Source organism: Liolophura sinensis, chromosome 6, assembly GCF_032854445.1.
Source record: "Liolophura sinensis isolate JHLJ2023 chromosome 6, CUHK_Ljap_v2, whole genome shotgun sequence".
NCBI classification, from domain to species: Eukaryota; Metazoa; Mollusca; class Polyplacophora; order Chitonida; family Chitonidae; genus Liolophura; species Liolophura sinensis.
Genome location: NC_088300.1, coordinates 74,585,614 through 74,597,769, shown reverse-complemented (window position 1 = coordinate 74,597,769; position 12,156 = coordinate 74,585,614). Strand labels below are relative to the sequence as shown.

Below are 12,156 nucleotides of genomic sequence, written 5' to 3'. Positions count from 1 at the left end.
TAACAGATGTATGTTTTTCCAGCAGTCTTATGTTTTGTGATCAGCAAAAAGTACATTTGTTTAAAACTTTCTCCCTGAAAGCTCTTATTTTGCATGTTTTTTATGAGCATTTCTAAATGATTGTGTTCAAAGAGATATCTGTACGATGATACATAAGTTTTGTGAATTTATTGCCGCCCAGGATTGCTGAACTATGAAATAGCTGCGCATGCTGACCCAGTCAGGTGTATTACTTACACTATCAGTGGGGAGAATATCATCACAGGCTCAGAGGACTCCACCAGCAAGGTCGGCGACATGTTCACTTACATTCACTTTTATCATACCTGTTAATGAAGAACATGGGCCAACTTTTACAACACTTTGTAAGACATATTTTCTCGTAACTTTTCTTGTGAAGGATGCTGTATAGATAATAGGCTGTAAGGCAGCGTGAAATACAAGAAAAGTTCTGAAAAACTGAGTTTAGAAGTTTTGTGAAAGAGGTTCGTGGATAGCCCCTGCTAGGAGAAATTTGGCTAAGCATAGCTTGTCTCCTAATCAAGGTGCTAAATTAATCAGGTGTTCTGAACTAATACCAGATGAAAAATAAAATGTGGAAAATCTTTCTGACCACAGTAACACCTGGGATGTGTTTTATTTCATGCTTTCACAAAAAGCGTGGGACGTTAATTTTGGTCTGTTTTACTGTTTTACTATTTGTGGCCCCTTTTTCAACGTTTTACGAACTTGTATATTTTCATCTTATGTTTGCTGTTGATTTGCTGACCACAGGTTTTTGAGAGTGGGACAGGGAATGAGCTGTACAAGCTGATGGGTCACAGCAAGCCTGTCCTGTGTGTCACGGCAGGAAAGACGCTTCTATCCTCCACATCAGAAGACTTTACATGTTGTCTCTTCAGATACCAGACACCCTATAAACTCAAGATCACGGAAAATAAAAGGTACACGTGTACTACGTGTAGCATTTATCATGCTAATAAAGTCAAATACTTTCTGATAAGCTCTCAGGCAAGCGACCATTGGATTAATCAGCTGCTGTGTTGGAACTGATGTTTTGTCCAGGAATAAACAACTCATTTTACCAAATTCTAAGAGTTCTATTGATCTTAATAGAAATGTGTAGTAAGATTCTTTTGGGAGATAGGATAATATCCTACTGATCAATTTTGGCATTATTTTTTTTATAATAAGTGTGTGCATAAATTTCACTCGAAAAATTGCTTCAGTGGTTGAATGGTTGAAGATTTACAGTAATATATTTTTGGGGTGAAAATATCAGTGATGTGTTTTGTGTGCTTTACCTGTTTACAGTGTTTCACCCATAGAGGTTCTGACCGGCCACATTGCACCGGTAACCAGCTGCTCATTCAACCCCTCAGAGACTAGATTGGCCACTGCTAGCAGAGACATGGTCAGTTTGTAAATTGACGTTGTGGTAACAGTGCCTGTAATTTCACATACGGGCTGTTAAATATTTGGAAATGCTATGTTTTTATGATTAAAGGTCACTTGTTCTTGCTGTAAACCAATAGCAATGTGATGGTTTTATTAAAGACATGTAGCTGTTAGTTCCGTGCTGTAAACCAATGGCAATGTGGTGGTATTATTAAAGACATGTAGCTGTCAGTTCCGTACTGTAAACAAGTGGCAGTGTGGTGGTATTATAAAAGACATGTAGCTTTCAGTTCTGTGCTGTAAACCAATGGCAGTGTGGTGGTATTAAAAAAGACATGTAGCTGTCAGTTCCATGCTATAAACCAATGGCAGTGTTGTGGTATTATAAAAGACATGTAGCTTTCAGTTCCGTGCTGTAAACAAGTGGCAGTGTGGTGGTATTATAAAAGACATGTAGCTGTCAGTTCCATGCTATAAACCAATGGCAGTGTTGTGGTATTATAAAAGACATGTAGCTTTCAGTTCCGTACTGTAAACAAGTGGCAGTGTGGTGGTATTATAAAAGACATGTAGCTGTCAGTTCCATGCTATAAACCAATGGCAGTGTTGTGGTATTATAAAAGACATGTAGCTGTTAGTTCCGTACTGTAAACAAGTGGCAGTGTGGTGGTATTATAAAAGACAGGTAGCTGTCAGTTCCATGCTATAAACCAATGGCAGTGTTGTGGTATTATAAAAGACATGTAGCTTTCAGTTTCGTACTGTAAACAAGTGGCAGTGTGGTGGTATTATAAAAGACATGTAGCTGTCAGTTCCGTACTGTAAACCAATGGCAGTGTGGTGGTATTATAAAAGACATGTAGCTGTTAGTTCCGTACTGTAAACAAATGGCAGTGTGGTGGTATTATAAAAGACAGGTAGCTGTCAGTTCCATGCTGTAAACCAATGGCAGTATGGTGGTGTTATAAAAGACAAGTAGCTGTCAGTTCCGTGCTGTAAACCAATGGCAGTGTTGGGGTATTATAAAAGACATGTAGCTGTCAGTTCTGTGCTGTAAACAAGTGGCAGTGTGGTGGTATTATAAAAGACATGCAGCTGTCAGTTCCGTGCTGTAAACCAATGGCAATATGGCGGTGTTATAAAAAAAATGTAGCTGTCAGTTCAGTGCTGTAAACCAATGGCAGTGTTGTGGTATTATAAAAGACATGTAGTTGTCAGTTCCATGCTGTTAACCAGTGGCAGTGTGGTGGTATTATAAAAGACAAGTAGCTGTCATTTCCGTGCTGTAGACCAATGGCAGTGTGGTGGTATTATAAAAGACATGCAGCTGTCAGTTCCATGCTGTAAACCAATGGCATTGTGGTGGTATTATAAAAGACATGCAGCTGTCAGTTCCATGCTGTAAACCAATGGCAGTGTGGTGGTATTATAAAAGACATGTAGCTGTCAGTTCCATGCTGTAAACCAATGGCAGTGTGGTGGTATTATAAAAGACATGTAGTTGTCAGTTCTGTGCTGTAAACCAATGGCAGTGTGGTGGTATTATAAAAGACATGTAGTTGTCAGTTCCATGCTGTAAACCAATGGCAGTGTGGTGGTATTATAAAAGACATGCAGCTGTCAGTTCCATGCTGTAAACCAATGGCATTGTGGTGGTATTATAAAAGACATGTAGCTGTCAGTTCTGTGCTGTAAACCAATGGCAGTGTGGTGGTATTGTAAGAGACAGGTAGCTGTCAGTTTAAAACATCTCATGTAACTGTTGTGCAGAATATGAATTAATTCCACTCACTAAGTGCTTAAATCAAGCTGAACGTCATTTAGTTTTATCATTCTGTAAGAAACATTGGGGAAGTGATAGAAATTATTCCTACACTAAGCAATATTTGTTGGTGGTTTGGGTGTAAAATGCCTATTGATGCATCACAGAATTTATCTGTATACATTGTATACGTGTACATGTATTATTTGTTCCAGTCTGTGAGGATCTGGGATATGACCACCATTGACCTTGACCTAACTGACATTGAACCAATCAAAATCTTGCATGCCTGCCATGCTGATTGGATCACAGATTGTAAATGGTCCAACATTGGAGATTTCTTGGTCAGTATTAAATGCATGTAATTATTAAAACCCCAAACTTTTATCACATTTCTGGTTTTGCTTTCAATCAATATGATTATGGAATACAACAAAAGCAGAAAGCAGCGTGTTATTAAATGGAAATATTTGAAGAATTTGTTCAAAGATCATATATTAATCTGTATTTCTACAAAGAAATTTTTTTTTCATACTATCTTAAAGTTAAAACTAGTTTGTGGAGCTAAACTGATTCGCCTGGGTTAATCTTAAGTTTTGTCGTCATGTACATCTATGTAGATAAAGTTTCCCACATAAATTATCGCCCACAGATCACCTCCTCCAATGATTTCAATGTGAAGGTTTGGGACATCAATGCTGAGAAAGAGAGGACATCTCTGATTGGTCATTCCTCAACCATCAATGGCTTAGCCTACAAGGTGGGTACCTATGATCACTTAAGAGGCCATCGTGGCTGAATGGTTACTGTGCCCTATAGCACACTGATGCATTAGCCTCTCACAGATGCAGTCAGTGTGAGTTCAAGTCCAGCTTATGCTGGCTTCCTTTCCAGGTCACACGTCAGAAGGTCTGCAGCAACCTGTGGATGGTTGTGTGTTCCCCCGGCTGTGTCCGTTTTGCTCTCACCTTAATGCTGGCCACCAATCAGATCTGATCACTTGTTACTCGATCACTTTGCCTTTGTTCGACATCAGCAGTTTGTAAGCAGATATAGCTTCCATAGTGGGCAGATATTAAAAGCATCCTAATACACTGTTTTACCTTTGCAAACATGTACTGTAATTCTTTAACCTTTTCGCTTGTTTGCCAGGTGTTTATTCAAGCATATTCTGAAGACATTATTCTGTGTAGTTTGACACGATTATAATTGTTGTGAAGCCCTGAAAGTGGCCAATCCAACCAATGTAGTCTTGAAATGTAGTCCCCAGAAACAAATTATAAGTATGTATAAATTAATCTGAAAGTTTCATATTATTATATGATTATATGTTTTATAAGTTTGGTCATCATTTTAGTAAAGATAGATATACATTTTATATTAGACAATTGTGTATTGGTGAGTGAAGAATGATGTGGGGATTTTCTATTGCCGCTTGTTTGTTGTGTTTCAGTATGGTTGTGTGGTCACTGCGTCCAGTGATGGAACAGCCAAGGTGTGGTCCCATAAAGGTACAGAGATCACCACCCTGTATGGACATCAAGGTCGTGTGCTGGCCTGTGACATGCTTGTCAAGGTCACAAAGGGTGTGTATATGTGAACAATAATGAATTATACAGATGTGGTGAGTAAAGGCAGTTTTAAGAATTTTACAGTACTTTAAAAAAATACTTACCATGTGTAGTGCAGTAAATCGGAGCATTAATAAGTAGGCCACAGTTACATTTTCATCAAATCGACATGCTGAAAGTTTATACATAAGGTATTTTCAAGTACCATAGCAAGAAAAACTACTATCTTCTGTCATTTCTTAGTATTTAACTTCATCTTCATTCATAATAGGAAAGCGTAAAATTTATTTTAGGTGAAACTAAAAGTAAGTTCACATATTAAAGTGATTTCATCTTTGTTTAATCAGAGGAAGAAGAGAAGGAATCTGAGCCAAGCTGGGGAGATCAGGTTGAGGAACTGGAGAAGTCCAAGAAGGAGAAAGCTCCTCCTGTGTCATTTGAGGAGGTTGTTGTTGTAACCTGTGATGACATTGGCTCTATCAAACTGTGGAAACCCCTCCAGGTATAAATTGCAAAAAGTATTTGGTTTAGGCTTCATTTAAAATGGAAGGAAAGTAACTCTGAGTATTAAGGGCATAGTTGTCATAGTTTGCAATACAGCAGAAAGGCAAAACTAATCTGTGGAAGAACTGGACTTCAATGGTTAGAATGCTTCACTGCCAAGTTTTAATTTTCTGACCTAAACATGGCTTACTGCAACCTTCAATGTGGATGAAATATGGTTAACAAAATAATCTTGCAAGTTTTTCAAACTCATTTTTGGCACCTAAGTATTACAGATTATTGATTGAAACACAGTCCTATCAGTAATGTATGAATGATTCTTTAATGTATATTATACAGTTATATCCATACTTCCTCCCACCGTAATGCTGGCTGCCGCCATCGTCAAAGTAATATATTCTGGAATACGGCATTAAACATGAAATGAAATAAAATAAATAAATATATCCATACCTTCCACAGGCAAATGAAGTGACCTGTCTGACTGGTCATTCAGACCGAGTAGTTTCACTGGACTGTTTTAAATCTGGAACTATCTGCACCAGTTCCCTTGACAAGTCTGTGAAATTATGGGCTGGACAAGTGAGATCTGGGGATGTGATTGGTCAACACAATGGAGAGGTTACATGTGTAGCGTCATCGTGGGATGAGGCATTGGTTGCTACAGGCAGCAGGTTAGCTGCTAAAATGTCTTTCTGAAAGAAATTGTGGGAAAAGCTTGTATAACAAGTTCTGTAGTTTGTGTTTAACACTGAATGTGCCTAGTATTCATTCTCTTTTTGCTTGGTCAGCTTGTCATATCAGATTGACCCCTGCTCATTGAGATCCCAGGTTCAAATCCAACTCATGATAATTAGGCTACAGCTTAGGCTAACTACAACTGTGTTATGAAAAATTATTAAGTATAGCATCAAGTTACACAAATATAATGTCATAAACAAAATTTTTTGGTATAAACCATATGGGCATTTCAGGATTCTAATAATGTTGGGGTATTAATATGCTGATAGGCATGATTTTATGGTAGTTGATATAAGAAACATTGAGTTGATGGGTCCATTTATGATCAATCTAGCAGTTACGGTCAAATCACATCTTTCATCTGTATTAGGTTGCGATATTGCCCTCTTTGTCTCTCATAAACCTCTGTGAATTTGAGAGGATCTGCCACATCAGTGTATTGGTCCTCCTTAGCATTGGTCATATATTCGATAATGTTACACACCCCTGATTTGAAAAGGGCTTCCTTTCCTAACATGTCTATAGCATGCTTGTTGTGACATTGTAGAGATGGCTGCTTGAAGGTCTGGGTCAAAGGTCAGACAGAGGAGGCCAGTCAGAGCTTCAGACTGGCTGTGTCTGTACAGGTGAGGAGTAGAGCCTAATATACATGATTTTACATTGAATACACATCTTGCATGGTGGGATCTGTCAGATCAATGGTTCCCTATGACATCAACATAAAGTCACATCTTTTTAACAGTTGTGTTGATTTCAAAGAGCCCCCATCTGGTGTCACCTAAACTTGCATATAACTGAACATGTCAGGCTCCTGAAATGCTTCGCCACGATATGGCTGAAATATTGCCAGTGTGTGGCATTAAGCCAAAATCATTCATTCATTCCTGAAATGCTTGGCCGAATGTTGGAAGGTCTACCAACAACCTGTGAATTGCAGTGGGTTTCGCCCCTGGCTCTGGCCAGTTTCCTCCCACCATAATTCTGGCCATTGTCTCAGAAGTGAAATATTGTTGAGTACGCTGTAAAACATCAATCTAATAAATTCTAAAATGCTGCTTAGGCTTATTTTACAATATAAGTCAACCAGTGTTTGGTTTCAGAGAAAATAATTGTTCATAATTGATAATTGTTCATACATGTACTTTAAATAGATGTTTACAGCTGATATGGCAGTGTGAAGTCTTCCAGTTGGCCCAGTTATGAAGGACATTGGATGTGTACCTCTTCGTAAATTGTCGTGTTTAAGTGGAAGGTGCTGGAAACATTACATGGGAGCGAGCCTTTAGAGGAACTAACCTTTCATTCACTTGGGCACACTAGGTAGGGGTTCAAACCCAGCCTTTTGACAAGGACTTTTTAGATTCCCAACTTGCACTGGTTGTGAAAATAAGAAGCCTGGTGACAATAAGTGGTTGACATTCGTTAAAGACCACCAGCATGGTGTACTCATCTGTTCATCACATGAGGAAGTTCGTCAGTCATTACCACACCAGGAACGCTGATTTCCTCCAACCATCAAAATTCGTGGATGTTGTGTCAAGCAAGAGTCAAATAATATAAATAAATAAATGTGACCATTGTATTTCCCAGGCTCATGGTAAATCGCTGAACGCTATCTGTTTTGTGAGGGAGGACAGTCTGGCCACAGGGTCGGATGACGGCACTATCAACCTCTGGCGGATCCTGAGGCGAGGGAATGTGTGTCTGCGGTCAGTAAGAACATCATTCTACACACAACCTTGTCAGTTTAATGACACCAATGCGAGTGTTCTGTAAAGATGTAGACAAAATGAATACCTGATACATTGAAAATATGTGCAAGAAGAAAATTGGCAACTAAATCGATCTTAGCTGTGCATTTCCCTATATTTGTGACTCAGTGTGCAGCTTATTACATGTAATACATGCATATTAGTACCAGTGTCCTTGCTTCAGATTATCTGCCAATACAGTATCAGTTGGACTAGTGTTGTGAGGCATTACATTCTGTATTCATGGTCACTAAGAAACAGAATGCTCAAGTAGTGTATAATACTTATTGGTACATGTATTGTTTTACTGGACTTATAAGGCGAGGTTTGATGTTGTTCCCGATTTTATGATCTGTGTTCTGTGATCAATTTACCAGGCGAATGTTGTTAGAGCTGAGGACAGATAGCCCGATTAGCTGCCTGGCACACCATGCAGTTGGCTCCTTGGTGTCAGGAGAGTGGACTGGGGAAGTTAAAGTCTGGCATCTGGATCTGGATAATGACAAACTTCTCGCTTGTAACAGGTAAGTTATCAGCACACCTGGACAGTGTGTGCCTCCTCACTTGTAATAGAAGAATTATCAGCACACCTGAATAATGTGTGCCTGCTAACCTGTAATAGGAGAATTATCAGCACACCTGGATAATGTGAGCCTCCTAGCCTGTAACAGATAAGTCCGTCACACCTGGATAATTGGAACCTCTTCATCTGTAATAGATAAGTTATCAACACACCAGGGTAATGTGAGTCTTCTGACCTGTAACAGGTAACTTACTAACAAACCTTGACAGTGGGAACCTCCTCACCTGCAACAGGTAATCTTCCTTTAACTGCAGTTTTATTTTAAGCAACAAGCAGGGATAATGACATTCATTGTCATGATGTATGAAATGTTAAAAATCATTAAAACCTAATCTGTGAAACTCATTCTTTTCACATAATGTAAGTCATTAAAAAGTAGATCTGTGGCATAGTTTATTATGATTTAACGCCTTTGTTTTTTCTGACAGCTCCAAAGTTGGCTCAGTGCCGGGCCATGGTGACTGGGTAACAAGCATGAAGTGCCATAATCAGTACTCCTCCTACCTGTTCTCAGTGGGAGCGGACGGTAAACTGGGGCTCTGGCACCTCAATACCAGGAGTAAGGTGAGTACTGGTCCTCTCAGATATAACAGTTCTGGCCCTCTCAGATGTAACAGTTCTGGTCCTCTCAGATGTAACAGTTCTGGTCCTCTCAGATGTAACAGTTCTGGTCCTCTCAGATATAACAGTTCTGGTCCTCTCAGATGTAACAGTTCTGGTCCTCTCAGATATAACAGTTCTGGCCCTCTCAGATGTAACAGTTCTGGTCCTCTCAGATATAACAGTTCTGGTCCTCTCAGATGCAACAGTTCTGGTCTTCTCAGATGTAATCCACTGAAAAAATCAAAACAGCAGACCGTATTATTCCCATATCTGTATGATGGAGCCAATCTAACTTACTGACTGCATTTGTAATGAAAATTGTTTGAAAAAGTATGTTTTTAGAGGTAAATTAATATCATTTTTGGAGCAGAAACATTTTTCTAAATAGGATATCATCTTACCTTCCAAAAGGATAAATAAACCAAAACAGGTTTCAAAGATCGATTGAGCTCTCACAATAAGGCAAAATGAGGAACTTAGTCAAGATTGTATTGATTTATTTGATTTGTGTTTTACGCCCTACCCAAGAATATTTCATGTGTACAATGGTGAACAGCATTATGGTGGGAGGAAACCAAGCAGAGCCCAAAGACTGGAGTGGAAACCCAAGACCATTCGCAGGTTGCTGGCTGACCTTCCCATGTACAGCCGGATTGGAAGCAAGGATGTAAGTTTCAGGCTAGCATAGAATTGGTGTAAAGGTTTTGTTTGTGGAGACTGCCCTCTCCTGACCAATCAGTATACAGTGGTCTAGTCACTTGTAAGCAGGTTTCCTGATAGGTCCAGGCTTGTTTTGTCATACACAGACGTTACTAATGATCAAAAGGTTGGTTCGTCCAGGTTTCAATACAAGCAAGTGGAGGATAGCTTCTCAGATCGAACTTTACATGTTTCTTTCTTGAAAATTCCAAGTTTGACAAACTGAAGCAGGTTGTAATTTGGTTGTGACTTTATACATCACCTTACACCCAGCTGATGATTAGGTACACAGTTCACCATTGTTATGGATCTCCAATTCTATGCCTATAGGTAAGTCCTAATGTTTACTTTGAATAGAATCAACTGAAGATTTTCCCAGAATGCCAAGCTCTGGCAACTGTTGAGTCTAACAGTAAGGCCTGCCTCTCTGATGTTGGCGTGTGTGGAAAGGAGTGCTTTGTGGGTAACTCAGAGGGTTATCTGTCCAAGTGGGTACAGTCCACTCACCAGCAGGGTCTTCCTGTGACTGTGGAGCTTTTCAACACAAACAAGGTAGGTGTTCTCATTAGGCAAAAATGTTTACATGTACATATTCTGCGCATTACCTGAATGTATATATGCTGTCTGTTGTGCATAATTGTTTATTTACTTATCATAATACAGGCGTGTGTATTAACTGCCCATGAGAAATAAACTTTTCCATTTGTCAGAAAATTTTTCTTAACACCATCCCTGTTCACAACACAGCCATATTGCCTCATTCATTATTTGTGTTTTGTTGAACTTTTATTAACAATGTCAGACACATTTCTACACGTAGTTGCATGCTGATCCCATGAATATCAAACCTCATAACTGTTCTGCAGTAATCCAGAAGACTGCAGTGCACCTGTCATAAGAGTAGGAAGCCGACTGCATGCAGCTCTGAGATTGGTTGGCCAAGTTCTCAGCTCAGCTTCCACATTAAATACGCCTTAAGCTTATACTCACGTCATACCTGGAACTCAGTCCTGTCACTTGCACTGTCCTCAAAGTGTCAAAGATGAAGGAGACAAAAACAGGTTTCCTGTAATTCTAAATTCACATCACCTCATTATGCAGGAATAATTAAAGCCATTAAAGCTCGTCTCAAAATTAAGATCATCTTTTTTTACAGTAGTAGCTTACAGTTCTCTGTGTTTATTTTTGAAACACATATTAAAGTTAAGACTAACTAGGTGATATAAAGTCAGTATTACCCAAGGATTAAAGGAAACAGGTTTTTGTAGCATACAGTTTCGACATATTAGGGACAGTGCACTCGGAAAGTCTGAGTTACAGAATAGTGAATGGAAGACTGTTACGTGGTGGAACTAGATTTTCTGCATTTCCTCTTTTCCTGTTTAGGTCCATGATGGAGCTATATCAGCTGTTGTGGTCACCAAGCATTTAGTGTTCACAGCTTCTCTTGACAGCACCATTAAAGTCTGGACCCATGATGGTACTCAGGTGAGTGAATGTAGTTGAAACTTGTAACGCACGGAAAGCTGGTATTGTAGTATACAGGTACATGGACGAGTGGTTAGCTTGCTGGCGCAGCACATGACCCAGAAGCCTCTAACCAATGGGATAAGTGTTGAGTTGAAGTCTAGCTCATGCTGGTTTCCTCTCCGGTGGCATGTGGGAAGGCCATCTAGCAACCTGCGGATGGTCATGGGTATCCTCTGATGTCCTCATAATGCTCAGTCGAGCCCTATTTACAAATCTCAGTCAAAAGTTTTTGAATTATTTACCAAGTTTGAAGCTTATTCCATTGCGTTTTTCTCATGTTTGCTTGCTTCTGACTTACATAGGTTGGTCAGTTCTGTTGCCCCTCCCCAGTTACCTGTCTGAGGAGCAGCAGCCAGTCAGTGAAGAAAGTGGGAGACAGCCATGGCCTGATCTGTGGTGACAAGCTGGGCAATGTCTACTTCCTTACCTGGACCATGTGATCACTATCAAGCCTCTGGGATTTAAATGTTTAGGGGAACATTGTTATATTGTTTGCGAAACACTAGAATTTAATTTAATCTTGGACTATTGAACATTGTGTATATTTCTCAGTTGTTATCATGCACTCATGTGACACTGATTACTAATTTGCTTGACTTTATTGTGTTTTTGAAGTATATTTACAAGTTACAAAATTATCAGTTGCTAGAGTATAGCACTCTTAAGTGTGATCAAGTTGAATAGCATTTTTGATAGAATTTTGAATAATTTGGGAAGACTGTGATGAAAGTTTAGACAGTGGTTTATTAATATACACTTTACCTATGTTCTTGTTATGATGGTTGGAAACACTGTGTAGACCTGTGTACTTTAGCGAAGCAGTATTACATCGATACTCATCAGAGTGTATAAAAGGATTATGAGGATTGTGAAGTATTCAACATTCTTAAAAACTGACCTGAAAGGAAGTTTGTTGTTATATTTGGAAAATATTATCACAGTCTTCTCAAGACATATTTACTATAGTGGTATCATGAACTGATATGGCATAAAAATATTAGGTAAAATAAAACG

At 39.1% G+C, this 12,156-nt stretch overlaps 1 protein-coding gene across 1 annotated transcript in view; it reads left to right on the top strand.

Annotated features, from left to right (window-relative positions):
• The window catches only part of LOC135467553 (telomerase protein component 1-like), a 45,378-nt gene extending 33,222 nt beyond the window's left edge, over positions 1 to 12,156 (top strand). The window contains 17 exon segments of the mRNA XM_064745324.1: positions 182 to 288; positions 775 to 944; positions 1,315 to 1,414; positions 3,376 to 3,504; positions 3,813 to 3,920; positions 4,614 to 4,746; positions 5,079 to 5,233; positions 5,698 to 5,909; positions 6,524 to 6,602; positions 7,567 to 7,685; positions 8,105 to 8,251; positions 8,739 to 8,874; positions 9,111 to 9,136; positions 9,442 to 9,580; positions 9,970 to 10,164; positions 10,999 to 11,100; positions 11,445 to 12,156. Coding sequence (XP_064601394.1) covers positions 182 to 288; positions 775 to 944; positions 1,315 to 1,414; positions 3,376 to 3,504; positions 3,813 to 3,920; positions 4,614 to 4,746; positions 5,079 to 5,233; positions 5,698 to 5,909; positions 6,524 to 6,602; positions 7,567 to 7,685; positions 8,105 to 8,251; positions 8,739 to 8,874; positions 9,111 to 9,136; positions 9,442 to 9,580; positions 9,970 to 10,164; positions 10,999 to 11,100; positions 11,445 to 11,582 — 2,195 coding nt within the window. The 3' untranslated portion in view covers positions 11,583 to 12,156.